The sequence below is a fragment of the Equus asinus genome, chromosome 26, assembly GCF_041296235.1.
Source record: "Equus asinus isolate D_3611 breed Donkey chromosome 26, EquAss-T2T_v2, whole genome shotgun sequence".
In the NCBI taxonomy this organism is placed as follows: Eukaryota; Metazoa; Chordata; class Mammalia; order Perissodactyla; family Equidae; genus Equus; species Equus asinus.
This window is the reverse complement of record NC_091815.1, coordinates 42,320,920-42,341,712: the sequence shown is the minus strand read 5'-3', so window position 1 is coordinate 42,341,712 and position 20,793 is coordinate 42,320,920. Positions and strand designations below refer to the sequence as shown.

Below are 20,793 nucleotides of genomic sequence, written 5' to 3'. Positions count from 1 at the left end.
AGCAAAAGAAAGGCATTCACAGGGGCCCAGCCTGATGGCACAGCAGTCAAGTTCGCATGTTCTGCTTCTGGGCGGCCTGGGGTTTGCTGGTTCAGATCCAGGGTGCGGACATGGCACTGCTTGGCATGCCATGCTGTGGTAGGCATCCCACATGTAAAGTAGAGGAAGATGGGCACGCATGTTAGCTCAGGGCCAGTCTTTCTCTGCAAAAAGAGGAGGATTGGCAGCACTTAGCTCAGGGATAATTTTCCTCAAAAAAAAAAAGAAAGGCATTCACAGGTGAAGAAAAAGTAAGAGAATTCATCACCAGCATAACCTGCTCTATAAAGATTCCAGAGGAAGTTCTTCAGGCTGAAGGGAAATGATAGCAGAAGGATCACTGGAATTTCAGGAATGAAGGAAGAGCAACAGAAATAGTAACTGGGTAAATACAACAACTCTCTTTCTCATTAAAATATGCACGAATGTTGAAAGCAAAAATTATAACATTGCCTGAGGGTTTTTCAATGTGCATAGATATAATACATATGGGTAAAGGGCTCTATGTGATTGTAAGGCGTCTATATTTTACTTGAAGTGTAAAATATTAACTCTAAGTAGACTATGAAAAGTTAAATACATATATGTTAAATACATATATCATAATCACTAGAGGAACCATTAAAAATAATACAAAGATATACAGCTAAAATGCTCATAGATAAACTAAGGTGGAAGGCTATGAAATATTCAAATAATTCAGAGAAGGTAGCAAAGGGGAAACAGGAACAAAAAACAGAAGAGACAAACAGGAAACAATAAAATGGTAGGCATAAATTCAACCTTATCAATAATTACATTAAAGTGAATGATCTAAACACACCAATTAAAAAACAGAAATTGTCAGATTGGATAAAAAACAAAAATAAGACCCAACTGTATGGTATCTACAAGAATCTCAGCTTAAATACAATGATACAGGTAGTTTAAAGATAAAAGTGTGAAAAAATATACATGGCAAACACTAATCAAAGGAAAGCTGGAGCGGCTATGTAATTATCAAACATAGCAGACTTCAGAGCAGAGAAAATCACCAGGGATAAGGAAGGACATTACATAGTGATAAAAAGTCCAATTCATCAAGAAGACATAATCCTAAATATGTAAGTACCTAACGCTAGAGCTCCAAAATAAATGGAGCAAAACTGGTAGAAATAAAAGAGAACTAGATCCATAATTATAGTTGGAGACATTAACATTCCTCTCTATAATTAATAGAACAAGTAGACAATCAATAAAGTTATAGAAGACTTGAACAATATTATCAACCAACTTCACTAATTTGTGATTTGCCACATCATAAACAACATTTCTGGCCCCCCAATTCTTTTCCTTTACTCTTTTTACAAAAAGTGAATCACAATACTGTTTAATATATATATATATATTTATGCTGAAGAAGATTTGCCCTGAGCTAATATCTGTGCCAATCTTCCTCTATTTTGTATGCGGTTTGCTGCCACAGCATGGTCACTGATAAGTGGTGTGTGTCTGCTCCTAGGAACTGAACCCGGGCCACCAAAGAGGAGTGTGCCGAACTTAACCATTAGGCTGTGGGGCTGGGCCGTAGTATAATTTTTGCTTACTATATGGTGAACTTATTTTCATATGAGTACATACAGGACTAGAGCTTTCTTCCTGAATTTTTATTTTAGAAATAATTTAGTCTTAACAGAAAAGTTGCAAAAGTACTAGAGTTCCTGTGTACCTTTCACCAGCTTTCCCTAATCTTAACGTTTTATGTAACAATGATATCTTTATTAAAATTAGGAAATTACCATCGGTTCAGTGTTAATGAGTAAACTACAGACTTTATTTGCATTTTATATTTTTCCCCTAATGTCTTTGTTCCAGGATCCCACATTGCATTTATTTATCGTGTCTCCTTAGTCTCCTCCAATCTGTGACAGTTCCTCAGTCTTCCCGTCTTTCATGACCTTGACACTTTTGCAGAATACTGCTCAGTTATTTTGTAGAATGTCTCTCAGTTCGTATTTGTCTGGTGTTTTTCATGATTAGATTGAGTGGTGCACTTTTGGCTAGAATTCCACAAAGGTGACGGTTAAGGTGGTGCCTGCCAAGTTTCTCCACTGTATAATTACTGGTTTCCTCTTTATCATTAAAAAATATATTGAGGGAGATTCTTTGAGAATCATCTCTTCACCCTTCACTCAGGCTGTGCCGGAGAATCCCCGTTTAGTACCCTGGGCCTCGGATCCTACCTGGGCTTCTCTGGGGGTCCCACTATCCACCCCCAACTTTAATGCTGGATGGTGGGAGTATGGGTATTTATTATTTTTGTATGTATCCGAATTATTTGTTATTGGAATTATTTTCTTTTATACACACATACATAAAATTGAGAACATTTCTTTTTTTCAAAGCACATTTTCTAACTGCTTATTACTGATTTTTCCATAACACATACATTGATTTGTATTGTTGTCTAAAATCCTTAACTGTCGTATTATTTCAAAAATGCATAGCTTGTTTCGATTTCTAAGTAATTATACTGTCAGAGAATAATGAGGGGTCCTTATCTGAATTTTAATATATTTTTCTAAAAAAATTATGAATTATGATTTAGAATTATTTTGGCACCACTGCAGTAAATAAAAATAATGCTCTACAGTAATAATGGCATCGGATTAAAACCATGGGAGAAAGTAAATATCCGCGAGTCCATATGGATATCAATAAATAACCGAATAAGTAAATAACCGGGGGGAAGGGCATCTCTCCGCTCGCACTCCCGGCTGACCAGCGCGCCGCCCGGCGGAAGCCGCAGGCTGGGCTGAAAGCCACCGGGGCTGGAGGGGAAGAGTCGAGCGGAAGAGAGTCTGAACCCCGGCGGACCCCGCCCCAGGATGAGAGGACAAGACCCGGGGTGCAGCCGGGAGCAGAGGTGAAAGGTCGGGAACGCCCTCCACACCGTGCGCTGCGGGGTGGGGCCGCGGGGCCTCCGGAGACGCGCACATCCGGGTCCTGGCGCGCGCATGCGCACCCACCCCGAACATGGCCGCCGCCGCCGCCGCCTGCCCCCCTGAGGTGAGTCCGCCGCGCCCGTCGGCCTTTCAGTGCCTCGGTTTCCCCCACAGGGCGATGTGTGTGTGTTGGCGGGTCCGCCGGGTCCTGGTGGGGCATGAGCGCTGCATCCTTCGGCGTGTTTCGCGCGGGCAGTGGGCGCGGCCGGCTCAGAGGGACCTTCGCGTGTGAGGACTCCCGGCGGCGGGTGTGGACCCCTCTTCTGGCGGGTGAGGACGCTCCCCTGCCCCTTTCTTCACATTGCTGAGGCGTTCTGCCCTCGGACCCAGCCCGTCGTTCCACAGGGGCCGTTTGGCGGCCGGCCGCGTCGTGTCCTGGCGGCTGGGGCGACCGCCGGGTGTGGGAGGGCCGATGTGGGCGTCGCTGGGTCTCGGGCCCAGGTGGCCTCGTCGCGCCCTCGGCCGGTGCCGTTTCCCGCCGCGCCCCGCAAGTGTCAGAGCACCTGTTCTTTTTTCCCTTGGTATCTGCAGACCCGGGTCTTGTTGCAGTCCTAGCGAAGGCCGCGTTTTCCTCCTGTTCAGCGGCCGTTTCGCTTTCCTCTTTGGCTTAGTGGTCCATTTCCTTAGCTCCTCTCCTCCCGTAGTTTATGGTGAAAGTTTTCATAGGGAAAAGTTGTGCGACCTTATACCAACCGGTTAACGTGTGCTGTCCTTGCTGTGTCGGCAAATTTTCCTCTGTCCGTCCTTTTAGCCATCCATTAATCTTTTTTGAGATACGTTGAAAGTAGGTTCCGGTATCACAGCGTTTCCCCCTCAAACACCTCACTATGCTTAACATCAGAGCTCAGTATTGCTTTTTAAGTTTTTGAGGCAAAATTGACGTACAGTGAAATGCGCAGAACTTCATTGCGTCTCTGGATGAGTTTTGACAAATGCAAACCTTTATGAAAATTACCGTCATCTCTGAAAGATCCCTTATCCTTTGCCAATTTAAAAAATTTGGTTGTTAGAGACTTGGGCTTGTAAAAATATGTTTTTGAGTACCAAGCCTTTGTCTCTTTTTTCCCCTCACAGCAAATAACTTGCCTCCAACCTGAGGTCCTTTCTCTCCATTCCCACCCAACCTTCTTTTTTTGTGAGGAAGATTGTCGCTGAGCTAGCATGTGCCAGTCTTCCTCTATTTTATATGGGATGCAGCCACAACGTGGCTTGATGAGTGCGCTAGGTCTGTGCCTGGTATGGGAACCTGAACCCTAAGCCACCGAAGCAGAGTGGTGAACTTAACCACTACACCACCAGGCCCGCTCCCCCACCCCAACTTTTTATTTTGAAAAGTTTCACATCTATGGAGAAGTCACAGGAATAGTTCATTGAACACTTGTAAATCCATCCAGGTTCTCAAGTTAACACTTTGCCACATTAGCTTTACCTTTCTTTTTTCCCTGCCTCAAACACATGCGCACATGCACACACACACACACTCCTTCTCTCTCTCTTTCTCTCCCTCTCCCTCTCTCTCTCTCTTTATGTTTTACACACACACACCAAGAGGATAAAAGGTTTATTACTCACATAATGAGACTGTCTTGGGAGAGCAGGGCGGGCTTCCCAAGGTGATCCAAAAATAGCCTGAGAGAGCAGGAAAAGGAGAGTGACTGGGCTTTTATTGTAATTAGAGAGAGGACCTGGGAGCAGGGTAGCCTTGCATTTGTTGGGGCTGCATGGTTTGAACTTCCTGCCAACAGCAAGGAGAAAGTGCTCAGGCTTCTCCTTAGCTTGTCTAGATGTGGGGTGGAAGGAGAACGGGCAGTAGGTGGTGGTGGTGGGGGCTTGAACACAGTCAGTCGTCAGAAATGGAGTCAGACTCTATCACAACTGGTAGTTAGGTGGGTTACTTTCTCAGGACAGGGCTAATGTTGGTGGCAAATAATTTATTAAAGAATGCATCGTTTGAACAAGTAAAGTAAACATCATGTGTGGTTCACAGATATGGCGGGAACCATACCCATGGAGTCGAACAGCTGAGGTCTCGCAACCATTGATGTCAACATCCGGGCATCCAACCTAAGGAGATCCCTCTGAAGGGTCATAGAGACTGGGGATTAAGCCCATCAGAGGTGAGTGCCTCGGAATAGAATTCTACACAAGCTTGGCACATCCGCATAAAACTGTTACTTCTCTCATGAAGTCTTAAGGTACCAGAAATGTGCCAGGTGGGGTCTAGACCAGTGGTTCTGACTTTGACAAACTCAAGATCTGCTTGTTTTTTTCAAACAGCTTTATTGAGATGTAATTCACATATATATAATTCACCCTCTTAAGGTATACAATTCAGTGGTTTTTAGTACATTCATTAGGTTGTGCATCCATCACCAATATCAATTTTAGGATATTTTCATCATCTCAAAAAAGAAAACCTGTGCCATTAGCAATTACTCCCCATTGTCTTCATTCCTCCCAGCCCTAGGCAATCACAAATCTACTTTCTGTCTTTATGCGTTTCCCTGTTCTAGAAATTTCATATAAATGGCTATGTGGGTATGTAGTCCATTATTTTGGCTTCTTTCACTCAGCATGATGTTTTCAAGGTTCATCCACATTGTAGTAAGTATCAGTGCGTTAGTTTTTGTGGGTGATATTCCATAAGTTCCATTATATGGAATATTGTATGGTAATTCTCCATTGTATGGATATACTGCGTTTTGTGTATCCATTCATCACTTAATGGACATTTGAGTTACTTCCACTTTTTGGATATTAAGAATGATACTTCAATAAACATTCTTGTACAAGTTATTTTGTGTGTGTGTGTGTGTGTGGACGTATGTTTTCCTTTCTCTTGGATAACTACCTTGGAGTGGAACTGATTATAGCCATCCTAGTATCTGTGAAGTGGTGTCTCACTGTGGTTTTGATTTGCATTTCCTTGATGGTTAATGATGTTGAACATCTTTTTATTGTGCTTATTGGCCCGTTTGTATATCTTCTTTGGAGAACTGCCTATGCAGATCCTTTGCCCATTTATTAAATGGGTTAATGATCTTTTTGTTATTGAGTTATAAGAGTTATTTATTTATTCTGGATACCAGTGCCTTATCAGATACATGATTTGCAAATATTTATCCTATTCTGTGGGTTGTCTTTTCACTTTCTTAGTGATGTTCTTTGAAGCACAGAAGTTTTAATTTTGATTAGTCCAATTTATCTATTTTTTTCATGACTTGTGCTTTTGATGTTGTATCCAAGTTTCTGAAGATTTATGCCTATGTTTTTCTTTTAAGAATTTTATAGTTTTAGCACTTATATTTAGGCCTTTGATCCATTTTGAGTTAATTTTTGTGTAATGCTCACTCTTTATGATCAATATTTTGCAATGTGCCTTTTACCATCCTGAAAGGAATTTTATGGATAGTGTTAAATATCCGTATAATTAAAAAAATTCTAAAGTCCTATGTGCATGTAAAGAATCAATAAGAGGAAAGGCATTTATATTAAAAAATACATATATTTCTATGTTTAAGTGCTTGGGCACAGCTACCCTAGAAGATGTAGGAAGCAGCCCAGTGCTAGAGACTGTAAGTTTGGATTAAGAGAAATGAGACAGTTAGAATTTATAGTCTTCAGTGAAATTGAATGAGATGAGGTGTGGGTGGATGCTGCTGGAACAGTGACTGTTGGGGAAGTGGACCCAGACCAGGTGTATTCAGTAGGAAAAGAAGAAAGACAGTACCTTGTTGGAGGCAGGTTCTAAGTACTTAGGCAGTTAAGCAACCCAGGCTGTCTGGATGAGCTGGGTCTTATCCACATGCTAAGGATCATTCACCCCCTGTGTTATGACTGCGACAGCATCAGGACAATTTATCACAGAAAACTGTTCTCCAGACCTGAAGTCCCAGCAGGTGCTGGGGCAGCATTCAGTGTGTAGCAAGCCTTGGAGACCACCTTCTTCGATGACCATGGGGAAGAGAAGGACAGGCTGGGGAAAATTAGTAAATATGGGGCTTCAGAGAAGTGGAGTGGTGGACATTTGAGGACAGGGTCAGACGAAGAGTAGGGGAAAAACAGGAAACCCCCAAAATAAATGAACAGTATCGAGATGAATTTTTTACAACATAATTTTGTATCATGGTATTGCTAAAAATAGTAATATACAAATATGTATGAGGGCAATAATATGAGACATTTTTAAAACAACCTTAATTAATGAAATTCAGTGTGATTCGTGCATTAAATGCCCTAATGTAATGCTATTTCCCCAAAGCCTGTCTGTCCTACTGTCCCCCCATATACTGGTGACCATGTGTTCTTTTTGCAGTAACCTCACTATGGCACTCAGTCCTCATCGACTGAGAGTATAGTTGGGATAGCCAGTTTTTGTCAAGGAGAGAGATGAAGAGTAGGGAATGAGTTCCTGAAGGCGGAGCAATATCTGGATTTCCTTACAGCCTCCTCCTCCTCAATGAAGGCACCTTTTTCCTAATGTCTTGTAACATATTCTTGTTCTGTTCTCAAGTACCCCAGCTGGATACCTGCAGGGACTTTGATCCACAGGCTGGTCAGGCATCAAGTGGGGCAGTCCCAGGCACACTAGCAAATCTGCATCCCCAGCCAAGATGCCAGCAGCTCCCCTGCCTCACAGATTTCCAGGTGCCCACAGGGCAAGTACTGCCAAGGTCAAGAGCTGCAGTTAAGGCTGAGGCAGACTTCTCCCCTTAAGCGGACATGTCTGTGTGTCTCTGCTTAGCATCACTGGCATAGTTCTTGAAGGTGGAAATTTACTTATTACAGTTTTATTGAGATATAATTTATATACCATATGATTCATCCATTCAAAGTGCACAATCTGGTTTTTAGTGTATTCACAGAGTTGTGCAACCATCACTACGAGGTAATTCCAAAATATTTTTATCGGCCCAAGAAGAAACCTGTACGCATTAGCAGTCATTCCCCATTCCCCCTTCTCCAAACCCCTGGCAACCACAAATCGACTTTCATTCTGTATGGAATTGCTGTTCTGGATATTTCATGTAAGTGAGATCGTACAATATGTAGTCTTTTGTGTCTGAGTTGTTTCACTAAGCATAATGTGTTTTTTTTGTTTTTGCTGAGGAAGATTACCCCTGAGCTAACATCTGTTGCCAGTCTTCCTCTTTTTGCTTGAGAAACATTGTCCCTGAGCTCACATCTGTGCCAGTCTTCCTCTATTTTGTATGTGGGTCAACGCCACAGCATGGCTGGTGAGTGGTGTAGGTCTGTGCCTGGGATTTGAACCCATGAATCCCAGGCTGCCAAAGCAGAGCATGCCAAACTTAACTACTATGCCACAGGGCTGGCCCCTGAGCATAATGTTTTTGAGGTTCATCTATGTTGTTGAGGCATGTATCAGTTCTTCATTCCTTCTTATGGTGAAGAATATTCCATTGTGTGCATTTCCACATTTTGTTTATCCATTCGTCAGTTGAAGGACATTTATTTAGGTTGTTTTTGCTTTTTGTTTATTATGAATAGTGCTGCTATGAACTCATAATTCATGTACAAGTCTGTGTGTAGACATATGTTTGCATTTTTCTTGAGTAGATACCTGGGAGTGGAATTGCTGGGTCATATAACTCTATGTTTAACTTTTTGAGAAACTGTTAGACTGTTTTCCAAAGCAGCTGCACCCATTTTACGTTCCCACTGACAGTGTGTGAGGGCTCCAGTTTCTCGACATCCTCACACTTGTTATTATCTGTTTTTTGATAGTGGTCACACTGTTGGGTGTGAATGGTATCTCGTGTGGTTTTTAGCATTTCCCTAAATGACTAATGATGTTCATCATCTTTTCATGTGCTTATGGGCCATCTGTATATCTTCTTTGGAGAAATGTCTATTCAGATCCTTTACCTATTTTTAAAATTTGGATTGTCTTATTATTGAGTTGTAAGAGTTTTTTTAATCTTCTATATACAAGTCTTTTATCAGATGTATGCTGTGTAAATATTTTCTCCCATTTGGTGGGTTATCTTTTCACTTTCTTAGTGGTGTCTAAGTCTTATTTCAATAAAGAAAGTATCTGTTATTGGTAAAATGGACATTCTCTTTCCTCCTTGAGGTCCGATCCTCTCCATACCCCCAGGATAGTCACGATCACAGGTTTGGTAGGTGTCTTGCCAGGACATTTTAATATTTTTGCTTCCAGAATATTTGGTGTCTAAGAAATTTCCCTAATGGTATCATCCTGTATATGTCTGACTTATCTCATTTCTCTTAAGTGCACACATGCATCCTTCTCCTACAGACCTGTAGGGATGTGCTCTCCAACTCTCGTTTTCACAGGACAACCGCAGGCCACTCAGGCCCCAGTCTATTCAGAAGGCCCACTATGGGAAACGTGGTATGGTGACAGGGCAGCTTCAAGAGGGTTTTTCACTAGGAGTGTCCAGGAGTGACAACCCAGGGCATGGTCCTGACCAGCTGGCCCCTCCCATGACTACTGAATGCTGTGGACTTAGCAGGCATCTGGGGTCTTGGTCTTGGCTTCAAAGTGAACAATTCTGATGTTTCCTCATTATCTGCGATGTTTACCTTAATTCCCTGTGTTCTTAGTTGTTAAGGATTTTTGTCATGAGTTGGAGCTTTCCTTAAAGTGGTTTCTGAATTTATTGACATAGAGTAAAAGGGTGTGCTACTTTAATCTGAGAGTGTTTTGATCATGAGTCTGGGATTTCCTCAGATTACTGTCTGAATTTATTGAGATAGAGTGTAGGGGGCTGTCTTTTACTTTTATCTGAAAATATAAGGAATTGTATCAATAGATGTTCTAATGTTTTGCAGTCTTTGCATTCCTAAGATAAATCCAACGTTGCCATTTTGGTAACTTTTTACTGTTTCTTTGTTAAATCCTCTTTCATGATTAATAGCACTTGTGTGTGCCTTGCTCTTTTTTTATGATCACTCTTGCCAAAAGTATGTCTGTGTCATTAGTCTTTTTAAAAAACAGACTTTTGGTGTTTTTCATCTTCATGGCTGTTTGTTTTCAGTTTATGTGACTTTTGCTCTTACCTTTATTACCACCTTGCTTCTAGCACCTGTTGGCTTACTCCGTGGTTCTTTCCCATAAGTCTTAAGTTGAACAGTGAGCTCACTAACCTTCACTCTTCTTTTTTTCATATGAGCATTAAAGACCAGCATCTTCCACCAAGAGCTATGTTAGCTGCATCCTCATTTGTTACGTTTTTAGATGTACCACTTCCATCATTGTTCAGTTCTAGGTGTTTTCTAATTTCTGTCAAGATTTCTCTTTGATCTGTGAATTACTGAGAAATAGGTTTTCATTTTTCCAGATAAATAGTTTTACTTATTGTTTTTCTTGTATTTGATTTTCTTTCTGTTCCCAGTTTTTGACTTGAATGACACTTAAGTCCAGAGGCTGTGGTCTGTGTTGTGCTGTGGTCTGGCCTTTGTTGAACTTGTTCTTTGCCCTGGTTTATGACCAGTGTTAGCAAATGCTGGGGTCCCGCCCCGGCGGAGTCCAGGTTCCTGAGGGATGGACGGCGTCGGCGCAATGAGGGAGGGGGAAAATAAAGGGGACGTGAGACTTGGGTTGGTGTTAGCAAGTCCGACTTTACTGTGCACAAGTGTCGTTTATATATTTTTCAGGATTAGTACAGAAATAGTTTTACAAATATTCTCAGAGAGAGAAGGAAGTAAGAAACGAGCACAAGAATATTTATTAGCATTCCATTCTATAGAGCATAAGGTTAATGATCGTCTTCTCTGCAATTAACTAGTGTTTGTTGTCTCTAAGCTAAAGGAGATAGGTACCTAGGCATCTGTTGTAATTCATGGTAAAGTTAAATCAAAGAGAGAAGGTCCAGGCCTCCGGACAGGACAGCAGTCCGTCTAGTTACATCCTGGTGGAGCCATCCCTGCCTCCCTCAATCATTTACGTCATTAGTGTAGATGGTTAATGGGAACAAAAGGCGACTCCAGGGTGTCTTATCCCCAGGGCTATCTGCATTCTCAGCAGGCAGTTAAACATCTTTACTTTTTCCGCGCCCTTTAGGGGGTGGAAGCATTCCTTTGTCTTTTAGATTGTAGAGCTAACAGTCCCTTAAGTACACTGCCGGAGAAAGTATCACTTTGTTAGTAAAGTAAAGGGCTGAAAAGCTAAGCTAAACTATATATCTTCAAGAATAAAAAAGAGAAATAAGTATACACATAACCTTGATAGAAAGCATGCATATAATTCAGAAAATATCAGGGGTGTCAGCTGGCCATCCTTCACCGAGGGGCATTCTTGCACCCCTTGGCCCTTCTACTCACCAATTATTTATTATTTATTGCTTTTAGGAGAAAACCTCTATAACATTTTAACAGAAAGCAGAAGGTCAAGAATAATATATAGATACTTCTTGATCATCCAATTAACCAGCAAACTTAGAAGGACGATGCATATGTATATTTAGACAAAGAACTGGAGGGAGAAGGAAACATTAACCAGATGGAGGCCATAAACCTAATTCGACATCTTATCTGGGCAGGATTCCTTTCTGATTGTCTCAAATGGGACTGTGTGCTCCTCCATTAATTAACTGAAAAATATCTTGAAAGTTACCTGCAGGTGGTCACATTCTCTTACTATATCTAATTTTCCCAGGAGGTAGTGCCTCCCAAGCAGCCACCCAAAGGAGTGAAAACTGGAGGTTAAGAAAGGAAAAGGAATGAAGGGCAATTAGAAGCAGCACAGGTTTCAGAACTATGTGAGGGGCTGGCCGGTTATTCTTCACCAAGGGGCGACCCTGCACCCCTCGGAGTTAATCGGCTGGACCCTGTCAAACAGCCGATCAAATGATGTAGCCACGGCTCCCAGCAAGCAAATGCTCTACTTGTGCTTGGAAAGCATTTGGCTCTTAGTGTTGGTATGTGGCTCTCCATCCAGCTATGTGGTCATGCTGGCTAATTACGTTCTCTCCTGCTTAACTGTGTTTAGTTCTGAATTTCCATTTCATTTTTGTTTGTTTTGTTTTTGTTTTTGTTTTTTCTTTTTTCTTTTGAGGAAGATTAGCCCTGAGCTAACATCTCCTGCCAATCCTCCTCTTTTTGCTGAGGAAGACTGGCCCTGAGCTAACATCCATGCCCATCTTCCTCTGCTTTATATGTGGGATGCCTACCACAGCATGGCTTGCCAGGCGGTGCCATGTCTGCACCGGGGGATCCAAACCGGCGAACCATGGGCTGCCGAAGCGAACATGCGAACTGCTGCACCACCAGGCTGGCCCCTGAATTTCCGTTTCTGAAAGAGGTTCATTAAAACCTCCCAGGATGGTTGGATTTGCTGATTTTGACTTGCAGTCCTGGCTGACATTGCTCTGTGTTTTGGGGTATGCTGTTAATGTAGACATCTTTGCCATTGTTTTATCGACCTGTTATGGTACTTGAAGTTTATCGTTGGTTAGCAAAGAGCCATAAAATGTTTGTTTGGTTAGTGTTTGTCTGTTCCAAACTTTCGCTTTTGTCTTCCGTGTCCTTTTGCTTTAGGTGTGTCTGTCACAAACTCATTTTTAATGCCATTTGACACAGTGTCTTTATGTGGCCCATCAAGGCCATTTACACTTATTGTTATTGGTGACATCCTATTTAATACTTTCTATTAACCTGTCCATTCTGTGCTTTCCCCCCTTACCACTGTCTTCTGGATTGATCTAGTTTTCTTTTCTTTGTTATTCTTCCCTTCTATAATGAAATTTTTCCATCTCAGCACTATTGGCATTTGGGGCTGGATTATTCTATGTTGTGAGGGGCTGTCCTGTGTATTGAGGGGTGTCTAGCAGCATCCCTGGCCTCTACCCTCTAGATGCCAGTAGCATCTGCCCCCCAGACATGACAACCAAAAACATCTCCAGACATTGCCAAGTGTCCTTTGAGGGTAAAACCATCCCTGATTGGAAACTACTACTCTGTGGGTTTGAAAGTTTTATGTGATTTTTATGCTTTGATTCTTGACTTGACCAGGTCTGACATGAATCATGAACAATATAAGGATGTCAGGACACTTAATTTTTTTGCCCCTTCCCATCTCACAGGCCACTGCCTTCTAGTTTTTAGTCCATCCTGTTGTTAACCCCCTGTCATTGTCATTGCTGCATTTTATATGGTCACTGCTGGATTTGATTTAAATACACATGCTTCATTTCTGGATTTTTCCCAGAACAACTTTTTCTAATTCTTTTAGCTAGTGTCCTTGGAGAAAAACTCTGCTTTTGCTTTTCTGAAGCTGTCTTTATCTTGCTGTCACTCTTGAACAAGAGTGTATCTGACAGTTTTTCCCTCAGCATTTTGAAAGTCACCTTCCATTACCTTCAGGTTTCTGTTTTTGCTATCACGTGGCCATCACCATGCTTTTCATTCCTTCACCAGTGGCCTGTCTGCTCCCTGCGGGCCTATGAGACCATCTCCTTAGGTATAGATTGCTGTCTGTCTGTGCTTGTGACTCATGCTTTCTGAATCTGAGATGCCTACAAGTGGAATTGCTGGGTGGTGGAATGTCCCCATTTTATGTTTTGATGGCTGCTGCCAAGTTACTCTGCAGAATGGACTGACCACCTTACATGCTTGCCAACTCTCTTCCTGCGTGACCTACCCAATTTTTATATTGTCATCTCTCATTTTATTTTTATGAAAATATGAAATGGCATATTTTGTGTTCTTAAACTTGTAGTTTGTAATTGCCTGAACGATCATGAGAATGAGCAGATATTCATGTTTTCCGGACATTTCTATTTTCTTTGTGTGAAGTGCCTCTTTGTGTCTTTCAGTCATTTTTTTCTTTTTTTTCCCTCCCCAAAGCCCCAGTGTGTGGTTGTATATCCTGGTTGTAAGTCGTTCTAGTTCTTCTGTGTGAGCTGCTGCCACAGCATGGCTACTGACAGACAGGTGGTCTGGTTCCATGACCGGGAAGTGGACCTGGGCCACTGAAGCAGTGTGCACCGAACTTTAACCACTAGACCATCAGGGCTGGCTCCCCATTTTTTTCTTTTTTGTGCTGTTCTATAAGAATTCTTTATAGATCTCAGCCATTATTCCTTTGTCTCTTTTATGTTTTATAATATTTTTCTCTCCAGCTGCCACTTGTGTTTTGACTCTTATTGTGTCTTTAGTTGTATGGAAGTTTTTAATGTTGATATCAAAGTTGTTAGTCTTTGTATGGTTTTTGCTTGTTAAGCCTTGTTGATCAAGGACTGCCCCATTCGTGGAGGTATCCTACATAATTTAAACTTTGGTTTTATGTTGAGGTTTTATGGGATAAAGTATCTATCTGGAATTTTTAAAAAATATTTTTTCTGAGGTAAGGATCTAATTTCATTTTACCTGAAAATAATATGGAGAGCTAGTTTTCTTGATATCATGAAGTCAAAGGGGTGGGAAGGTGGTTAGAGGAAGATTGATAATGGTGAAGACACTGGCAACCAGTTAGAGAACACTGTCCATTCCCCAGCTCAGAGCCAGCCTCAGATGTGATCTAATTCTCATAATAACCCTGTAAGGTGGTCATCAGTATATCTAGAACTTTCAAGTTACTGAGCCTGTGCTGCATCCCTTCCATGAAGGCAGAACTCTGACCACAAAGCTGGCATGAGAACTCCTTCAGTGCTGTTGTAAGCACATTGTGAAGTTAAGCCTTTGAAAATGTGTACTGATTGTTGGTATGAGCAATGGGTCAAGCACACAGTGGCTGAGCACACAGTGGCTCAGATGGTGTTCCAGTGTGAGCAGTGACACTGGTCTCAGGTCTCCCATGTCTCAGGCTGATCCTTTTGGTGATATTTGCCCCCAGTACCATTCTTCCTGCCTGTTCTCTGGGAGGATGAAAATGCCACGTGGCTGTCTTTGAACCTGTTCTTGGCTCCATCTCTTGGCTCTCACTTTATCTCCCCCTTGTACAGATGTGAATTTGAAAATGAAAGCAAGTAGAAATGACACCCACATGCCTGGCCTGCATCCTTTTTCATTCCTCTTCCAGGTATAGCTTCATGTACTTAAGTCTGTATTTTTCATTCTTTACTTTTCAGCCTGGGACACGAGATTGAAGATGACAGCTCAGAAAATTCCTGAGGAAGAACAATCCTGTGGCATGGAAATGGAAGGATTTACGAGAGAGGGTTCCTGTTTCTCCATTCTAGGTGACAATTGGGACTGCAGGAACCAGGACGGACATTTGAGGCAATCAACTTCAAGTCAGGAGAAACTAGGGGCTCAGGAAGCAATTTGTGAATATCCTGGATTTGGGGAGCATTTGAGTACAAGCTTAGATGTTCCACCTTCTCAGAGAGTTCCTGCAACAAATGGTTTCCATATACCTGACTCAGATGTTAAGAGTTTTGTTTGTGACCCAGCTTTACACAGTTGTCAGAAAAGTTACATAGCTAAGAGAACTGGTGACAATGATGCCTGTGGAAAAGCCTTCAACCATTCCGTGGATGTTAGTCAATTTGGAAGAAGTCAAATAAGAGAGAAACCTTATAAATATCCTGAAAGTGTTAAATCTTTCAACCATTTTACTCCTCTTGGTGAACAAAAAGTAATGAAAAGAGGGAAGAAGCTGTATGAAGGTAAGATCTTTGGAGACATCTTTACTCTGAGTTCATCTCTGAATGAAAACAGGAGGAGTCACCCTGGAGAGAAACTATACAAGTGCTCTGAATGTGGCAAGTGCTTCAAACGGAACTCCTCTCTTGTCTTACATCACCGAACTCACACTGGAGAGAGACCTTATACCTGTAACGAGTGTGGAAAATCCTTCTCCAAGAACTACAACCTGATTGTGCATCAGAGAATCCATACAGGAGAGAAGCCCTATAAATGCAGTAAATGTGGGAAAGCCTTCAGTGATGGGTCAGCTCTGACACAACACCAGAGAATTCACACTGGGGAGAAGCCTTATGAATGTCTAGACTGTGGAAAAACCTTCAACCGAAATTCATCCTTGATTTTGCATCAAAGGACTCATACAGGGGAAAAACCTTATAGATGTAATGAGTGTGGGAAACCTTTCACCGACATCTCCCACCTCACTGTGCATCTCAGAATCCATACTGGGGAGAAGCCCTATGAATGTAGCAAATGCGGAAAGGCTTTCCGGGATGGCTCTTATCTCACCCAGCACGAGAGGACTCACACTGGAGAGAAGCCCTTTGAATGTGTGGAGTGCGGGAAATCCTTCAACCGTAATTCTCACCTGATCGTGCATCAGAAAATCCATTCTGGGGAGAAACCCTACGAATGTAAAGAGTGTGGGAAAACTTTCATCGAGAGCGCTTACCTCATCAGGCACCAGAGAATTCACACTGGCGAGAAGCCCTATGGCTGTGACCAGTGTCAGAAACTTTTCAGGAACATTGCTGGCCTCATCCGGCACCAGAGGACTCATACTGGTGAGAAGCCCTATGAGTGTAATCAGTGTGGAAAAGCTTTCAGGGACAGCTCCTGTCTGACCAAGCACCAGAGAATCCACACTAAGGAGACCCCATACCAATGTCCAGAATGCGGAAAGTCTTTCAAGCAGAACTCTCACCTGGCAGTACATCAGAGACTCCATAGCAGGGAGGGTCCCAGCCAGTGTCCTCAGTGTGGGAAATCGTTCAGAAGGGGCTCCTCCCTCCTCCGACATCAAAGAGCACACCCTGGAGAGCAACCCATGGAAGCATAATGAATGTGGGCCACCCTCATCTCCTGACTTGCTCTCAAAAATTCTGTGAAGGAGGAATGTCTTCAGGGGTGACTCTTTCATGTCAATAGAAAAGAATTCTTTAAGCTCTTCAATGAACTGATGAATGTGAGATGTTCCTTAGCTGTACTATTAAGTCTATACATTAGGGAAGTCCTGGAGAGAATATAGGATGGTGATAAATATGGAAATAGCTTCAGCCTGTCCCAAATGTGATAGTGCACACACTGGAATAAAGCCTGTGAATGTCAAGAATATACTTCCCTGGGGATACCTACCCACTCCTGCATCAGAATGCTTAACTGGACAGAACCTGTGAGTGTGTTCAGTGAGTAATCAGGATGAGGAATCCTTTAATAACGAGTCTGCCTTATCGTGCAAAAGCAGACTCTTACTAGAATCAAGTGGAATCAGTGAGAGAAGCTTCCAGCAGCAGCTCTTACTGTCTTTTCTGTATCAGTAAAGACATCCTGGTGAGAGACCCCACATGACACTCCACCCCACAGCAACCACAGAATGATAGTGAGATTTTGCTGTTTGAACGTATTTCCATGTTACAGTCCTGCCAGATGCTGAGGACTCCTTTTGGGAGGCAGAGCTTCAGGAGGAAGTTGCTTGTGAATGAACAGTGACATCATCCCTCTTAAGAAAAGACTGTAGCAGTCTTGTACTAGGACGGAAAGGTCTGCTGCTAAGAATGTGATGGCATTGCTCTAGTTGTTGAAAGGAAAACATACTGAGTTGTTATGTTTACATTATCACTCCCATTGTTGTTCACTTAGGACACTTCTGATTTGTTCCATGTAGCCATCCTGAACCATAAATGTAAAGGTTTTGTTGCCATGTTGGAAATGCTTGTAATAGGGCAGGTGACAAAAAAAGGGCAGAACATAGAAGATTTGCTGTTATTACAGCTATGTAAAGATATGTGCACATATAGATGTAGACTGAAAGTTGATCATGGAGAAATAAACTTGTGGTTTTATTAGGGGACTGCAAATGTGAGTGATTTCTTTTCTCTATTACAAATCATACATTGTTGCTATAGTAATTTAATAAGGAATAAAAAAGTGAGGCCAAAAGGAGGTGAATTTTGGGTTTCTTGGACCTTTTTTACTGGAAGGGGCTAGACCAGGGTCACGGGGCAGCTGTAAGCATGGATGAGGGGCATCCAGGCAGGAGCTTCTCTGGAATCAGGGCACCCCACAGCACAGGGTGTAAAAATAGTTTCCTTCTTTGGGATTTGGATTATGAGGGAGTGTTAGTGTGGAGGAGAGGGTGGGTCTCAGGGAAGGGGCAGTAGGAGGCTACAGAGAGGTCTGGGATGACCTGGGGATGACCCTCCTGAGGCAGCGCAGTGCTGCCCAAGTGAATCGTGTAAGCTGGTTAACATGGCCTCAAAACCCTGGGGTGGCTCCCCTTGGAGTTTTGACTTGCTCCTGTGGGGAAGGAGTCTGAGTGAAGGCTGCTGAGCTACGAGATAATACATTTGTGTTGTGTTAAGGTGCTAGATAGTGGTAATTTATTACAGCAACAATAGAAAATTAACACAAGTGTTAAAGAAGATTCTCGCCTGCCCTTTCCCTCTCTCTTCTGGTCCACCCTGCATTCTCTTGGCCTGCTCCTGCCTGAGACTCGAGCAGGGCCACTGCCAGTCCACACCTTGTTTTCATGCAGAGGCGGAAGAAGGTCCCCTTGGGGCAGTGCAAAAGGAAACCTCTCCACTTGCAGCAGCCCTGGCTAAAACTGGGTGCTGAGCTTCATCTACACCAGGGCTGACAGCTGAAGCTGGGAGAGACTGATGGACCATCAGAGACCTTGTGCATCGCTGCCTGACTTACGGCCAGTTGGTTTTAACCATTCATGTCCAGACCCAGGCCCTCCTCTGTCCTCTCACTGGCTGGGTTGCAATACTTCACTAATACGACAATCAGGAACTCCCTTGGTAGTCTGAATGATGGCCTCCCAAATACGTCTACATCCTAATCCCTGGAACCTTTGATTGTTACTTTATGTGGCAGAGGGACTTCAAAGGAGTAGTTAAGTTAAAGATCTCGAGATGGGGAGCTTATCCTGTGTTATCTGGTGGCTCCAGTGTCATCCCAAGGTCCTTATAAGAGGGAAGCAGGAGGGTCAGAGTCAGAGAAGAAGAGATTGATATTGAACCTGATGATGTGAGTTCACTCACCCATGGCAAAGCAAGCCAGTCTCTGACAGTGTAGTGGAAGAAAGTAGGACTTTATTATTGCACAGTGCTGAGCAAAAAGAAAGGGCAGCTAACGTTGAAATCCCAAACTCCCCGAAAAGCTAAAAGGGAGGGTTTTTATTTGGAGTTTTAAGTAGGGGAGGGGGAGCATATGGCCTTGTTGGTTGGAGCTTTCCCACCAGCCTGTCTTTGGCCTTGAGATGACTTGCAGAGAAGAGGGAGCCTGTGACCTTGCTGGTCAGCAGCTTTCCCACCAGCATGTGGCTTGGCGGGGAGGAGGAGGGGGAGATAACAAATCCAGGTGCTTGTCCTTGGCTGTGTCTGTCTCCATGGAGGACAGTGGATTCTGGAGCCAGGAAGCCAGGGAGTAAGCAGGGAATGAGTGCTTTCGTTTTAACCCCATATATGCTGGATTTAATGTGGGGAAACTGGTAGCAGGGCCAGTATCAATGTGATGATGGAACCAGAAGTTAGACTGATGCATTTTCAAGATTCAGAGGTGCCACAAGCCAAGAAATGGGGGCAGCTTCTAGAAGCTGGAAGAGGCAAGGAGACATTCTCCCTTAGAGACTCTGGAAGGAACCAGCCCTGCCAACACCATGATTGTTAGCCCAGTGAAAGTGATTTTGGTCTAAAGCCCTCCAGAACTGTAAGAGGATAAACGTGCAGTTTTAGGACACAAAGTTTTTGGTAATTTGTTACAACAGCCACCTTTTTAGTTCTTTTAGATCTTTAACCTTCCCTGCTCCTGCTCAGTGAAGTACTCAGTGTGTGTTCCCTTGCCTTGCAAGTTATTAAACCCAGCTTGAAAGAACAAAGGACTGGGCCGGTCTGGTGGTGTAGTGGTTAAGTTTGCGTGCTCCGCTTTGGTGTCCCATGGGTCACCAGTTTAGATCCTGGGTATGGACTTACACACTGCTTGTCAAGCCATGCTGTGATGGTGTCCCACATACAAAATAGAGGAATATTGGCACAGATGTTAGCTCAGGGCCAATCTTCCTCACCAAAAATTTTTTTTAAAATGTTAAAAAAGAAAAAAAAAAAGCCTCTGGTGGTCTCTGTCTACTTTGAGAGTAGGCACAGTGTGCTCAGCCAGGTGCCCTTTGGGTGTCTACACAACCCTGAATTCTAGAACTAGACTAGAGTTGTCTATTAACCAACAGCCATTAGTGAAAAGAAGTCTCAGAAAAGCTAAGGAAGAGATGCGCCTTACCTCTATGCCCACCTCCCACCCCGTTGGTTAGCCGAGGCGAAGGCAGCTTTCAGCATCCTAAGAGAAGTCCAGAGCTTAAGAATGTGTGTGGGAGTTCCAGACATGTTCTCTCATCCAATATGGACAGTTGGGATATTCATAACTGTTGCCACCACGTTCCTAGTTCCTCTTAATTCACATCCATCTTTGCATTCATTAATGCATAACATCTCAAAGAAAAGAAAGTGGGCCTGGTGTTTTATAGAGGGAGAAAAAGGAGGGAGTTGTCCATGACTCTTAGGGGACACACGAGGAAGGATGGAGTAATTGAGGAAGAGTAGAGCCCCTCTCTACCTGGGTCTGATCTCAGATCATGTTAGAACAAGGTGGTCTTTTGCATGGTTAGCTGTTCTGGGAACACAGAAGGGTGAGAGAATTTCTCCAGGAACGTTGATCTCAGATAAAGTTCAATATTTTCCGTGTGTCTTAATCCATTCAGGCTGCTATAACAAAATACCACAGATGGGGTGGCTTAAACAACAGACATTTACTTCTCCCAGTTCTGGAGGCTGGGAAGTGCAAGATCAAGGTGCTGGCAGATTTGTGTCTGGTGAGAGCCACTTCCTGGTGCATAAATGGCCATCCTCTCGCTGTGTCCTCGCGT

At 43.0% G+C, this 20,793-nt stretch overlaps 1 protein-coding gene across 4 annotated transcripts; it reads left to right on the top strand.

Moving 5' to 3' along the window:
- Positions 1-2,898: 2,898 nt before the first annotated feature.
- On the top strand, positions 2,899-17,731 carry LOC106846671 (zinc finger protein 329). Of its 4 annotated transcripts, none has more exons than XM_014865612.3 (3): positions 2,904-3,087; positions 5,011-5,140; positions 15,077-17,731. In XM_014865612.3, the coding sequence occupies exon 3, from the start codon at positions 15,097-15,099 to the stop codon at positions 16,711-16,713; it is 1,617 nt and encodes a 538-aa protein (XP_014721098.1). In that variant the 5' UTR covers positions 2,904-3,087; positions 5,011-5,140; positions 15,077-15,096; the 3' UTR covers positions 16,714-17,731. The 4 variants fall into 4 exon arrangements, with proteins under 4 accessions (XP_044616126.1, XP_014721098.1, XP_070355438.1 ...); XM_014865611.3 differs by lacking the exon at positions 2,904-3,087 and adding an exon at positions 3,153-3,293; XM_044760191.2 differs by lacking the exon at positions 5,011-5,140 and having other exon boundaries at positions 2,899-3,087.
- The last annotated feature ends 3,062 nt before the right edge of the window (positions 17,732-20,793 follow it).

Coding starts and splice junctions, on each gene's coding strand:
- LOC106846671 (XM_070499337.1), top strand. CDS start 3,182: ATGAGCGCTGCATCCTTCGGCGTGTTTCGCGCGGGCAGTGGGCGCGGC. Junction 3,294..15,076: donor GTGGACCCCTCTTCTGGCGG/GTGAGGACGCTC, acceptor TTTACTTTTCAG/CCTGGGACACGAGATTGAAG.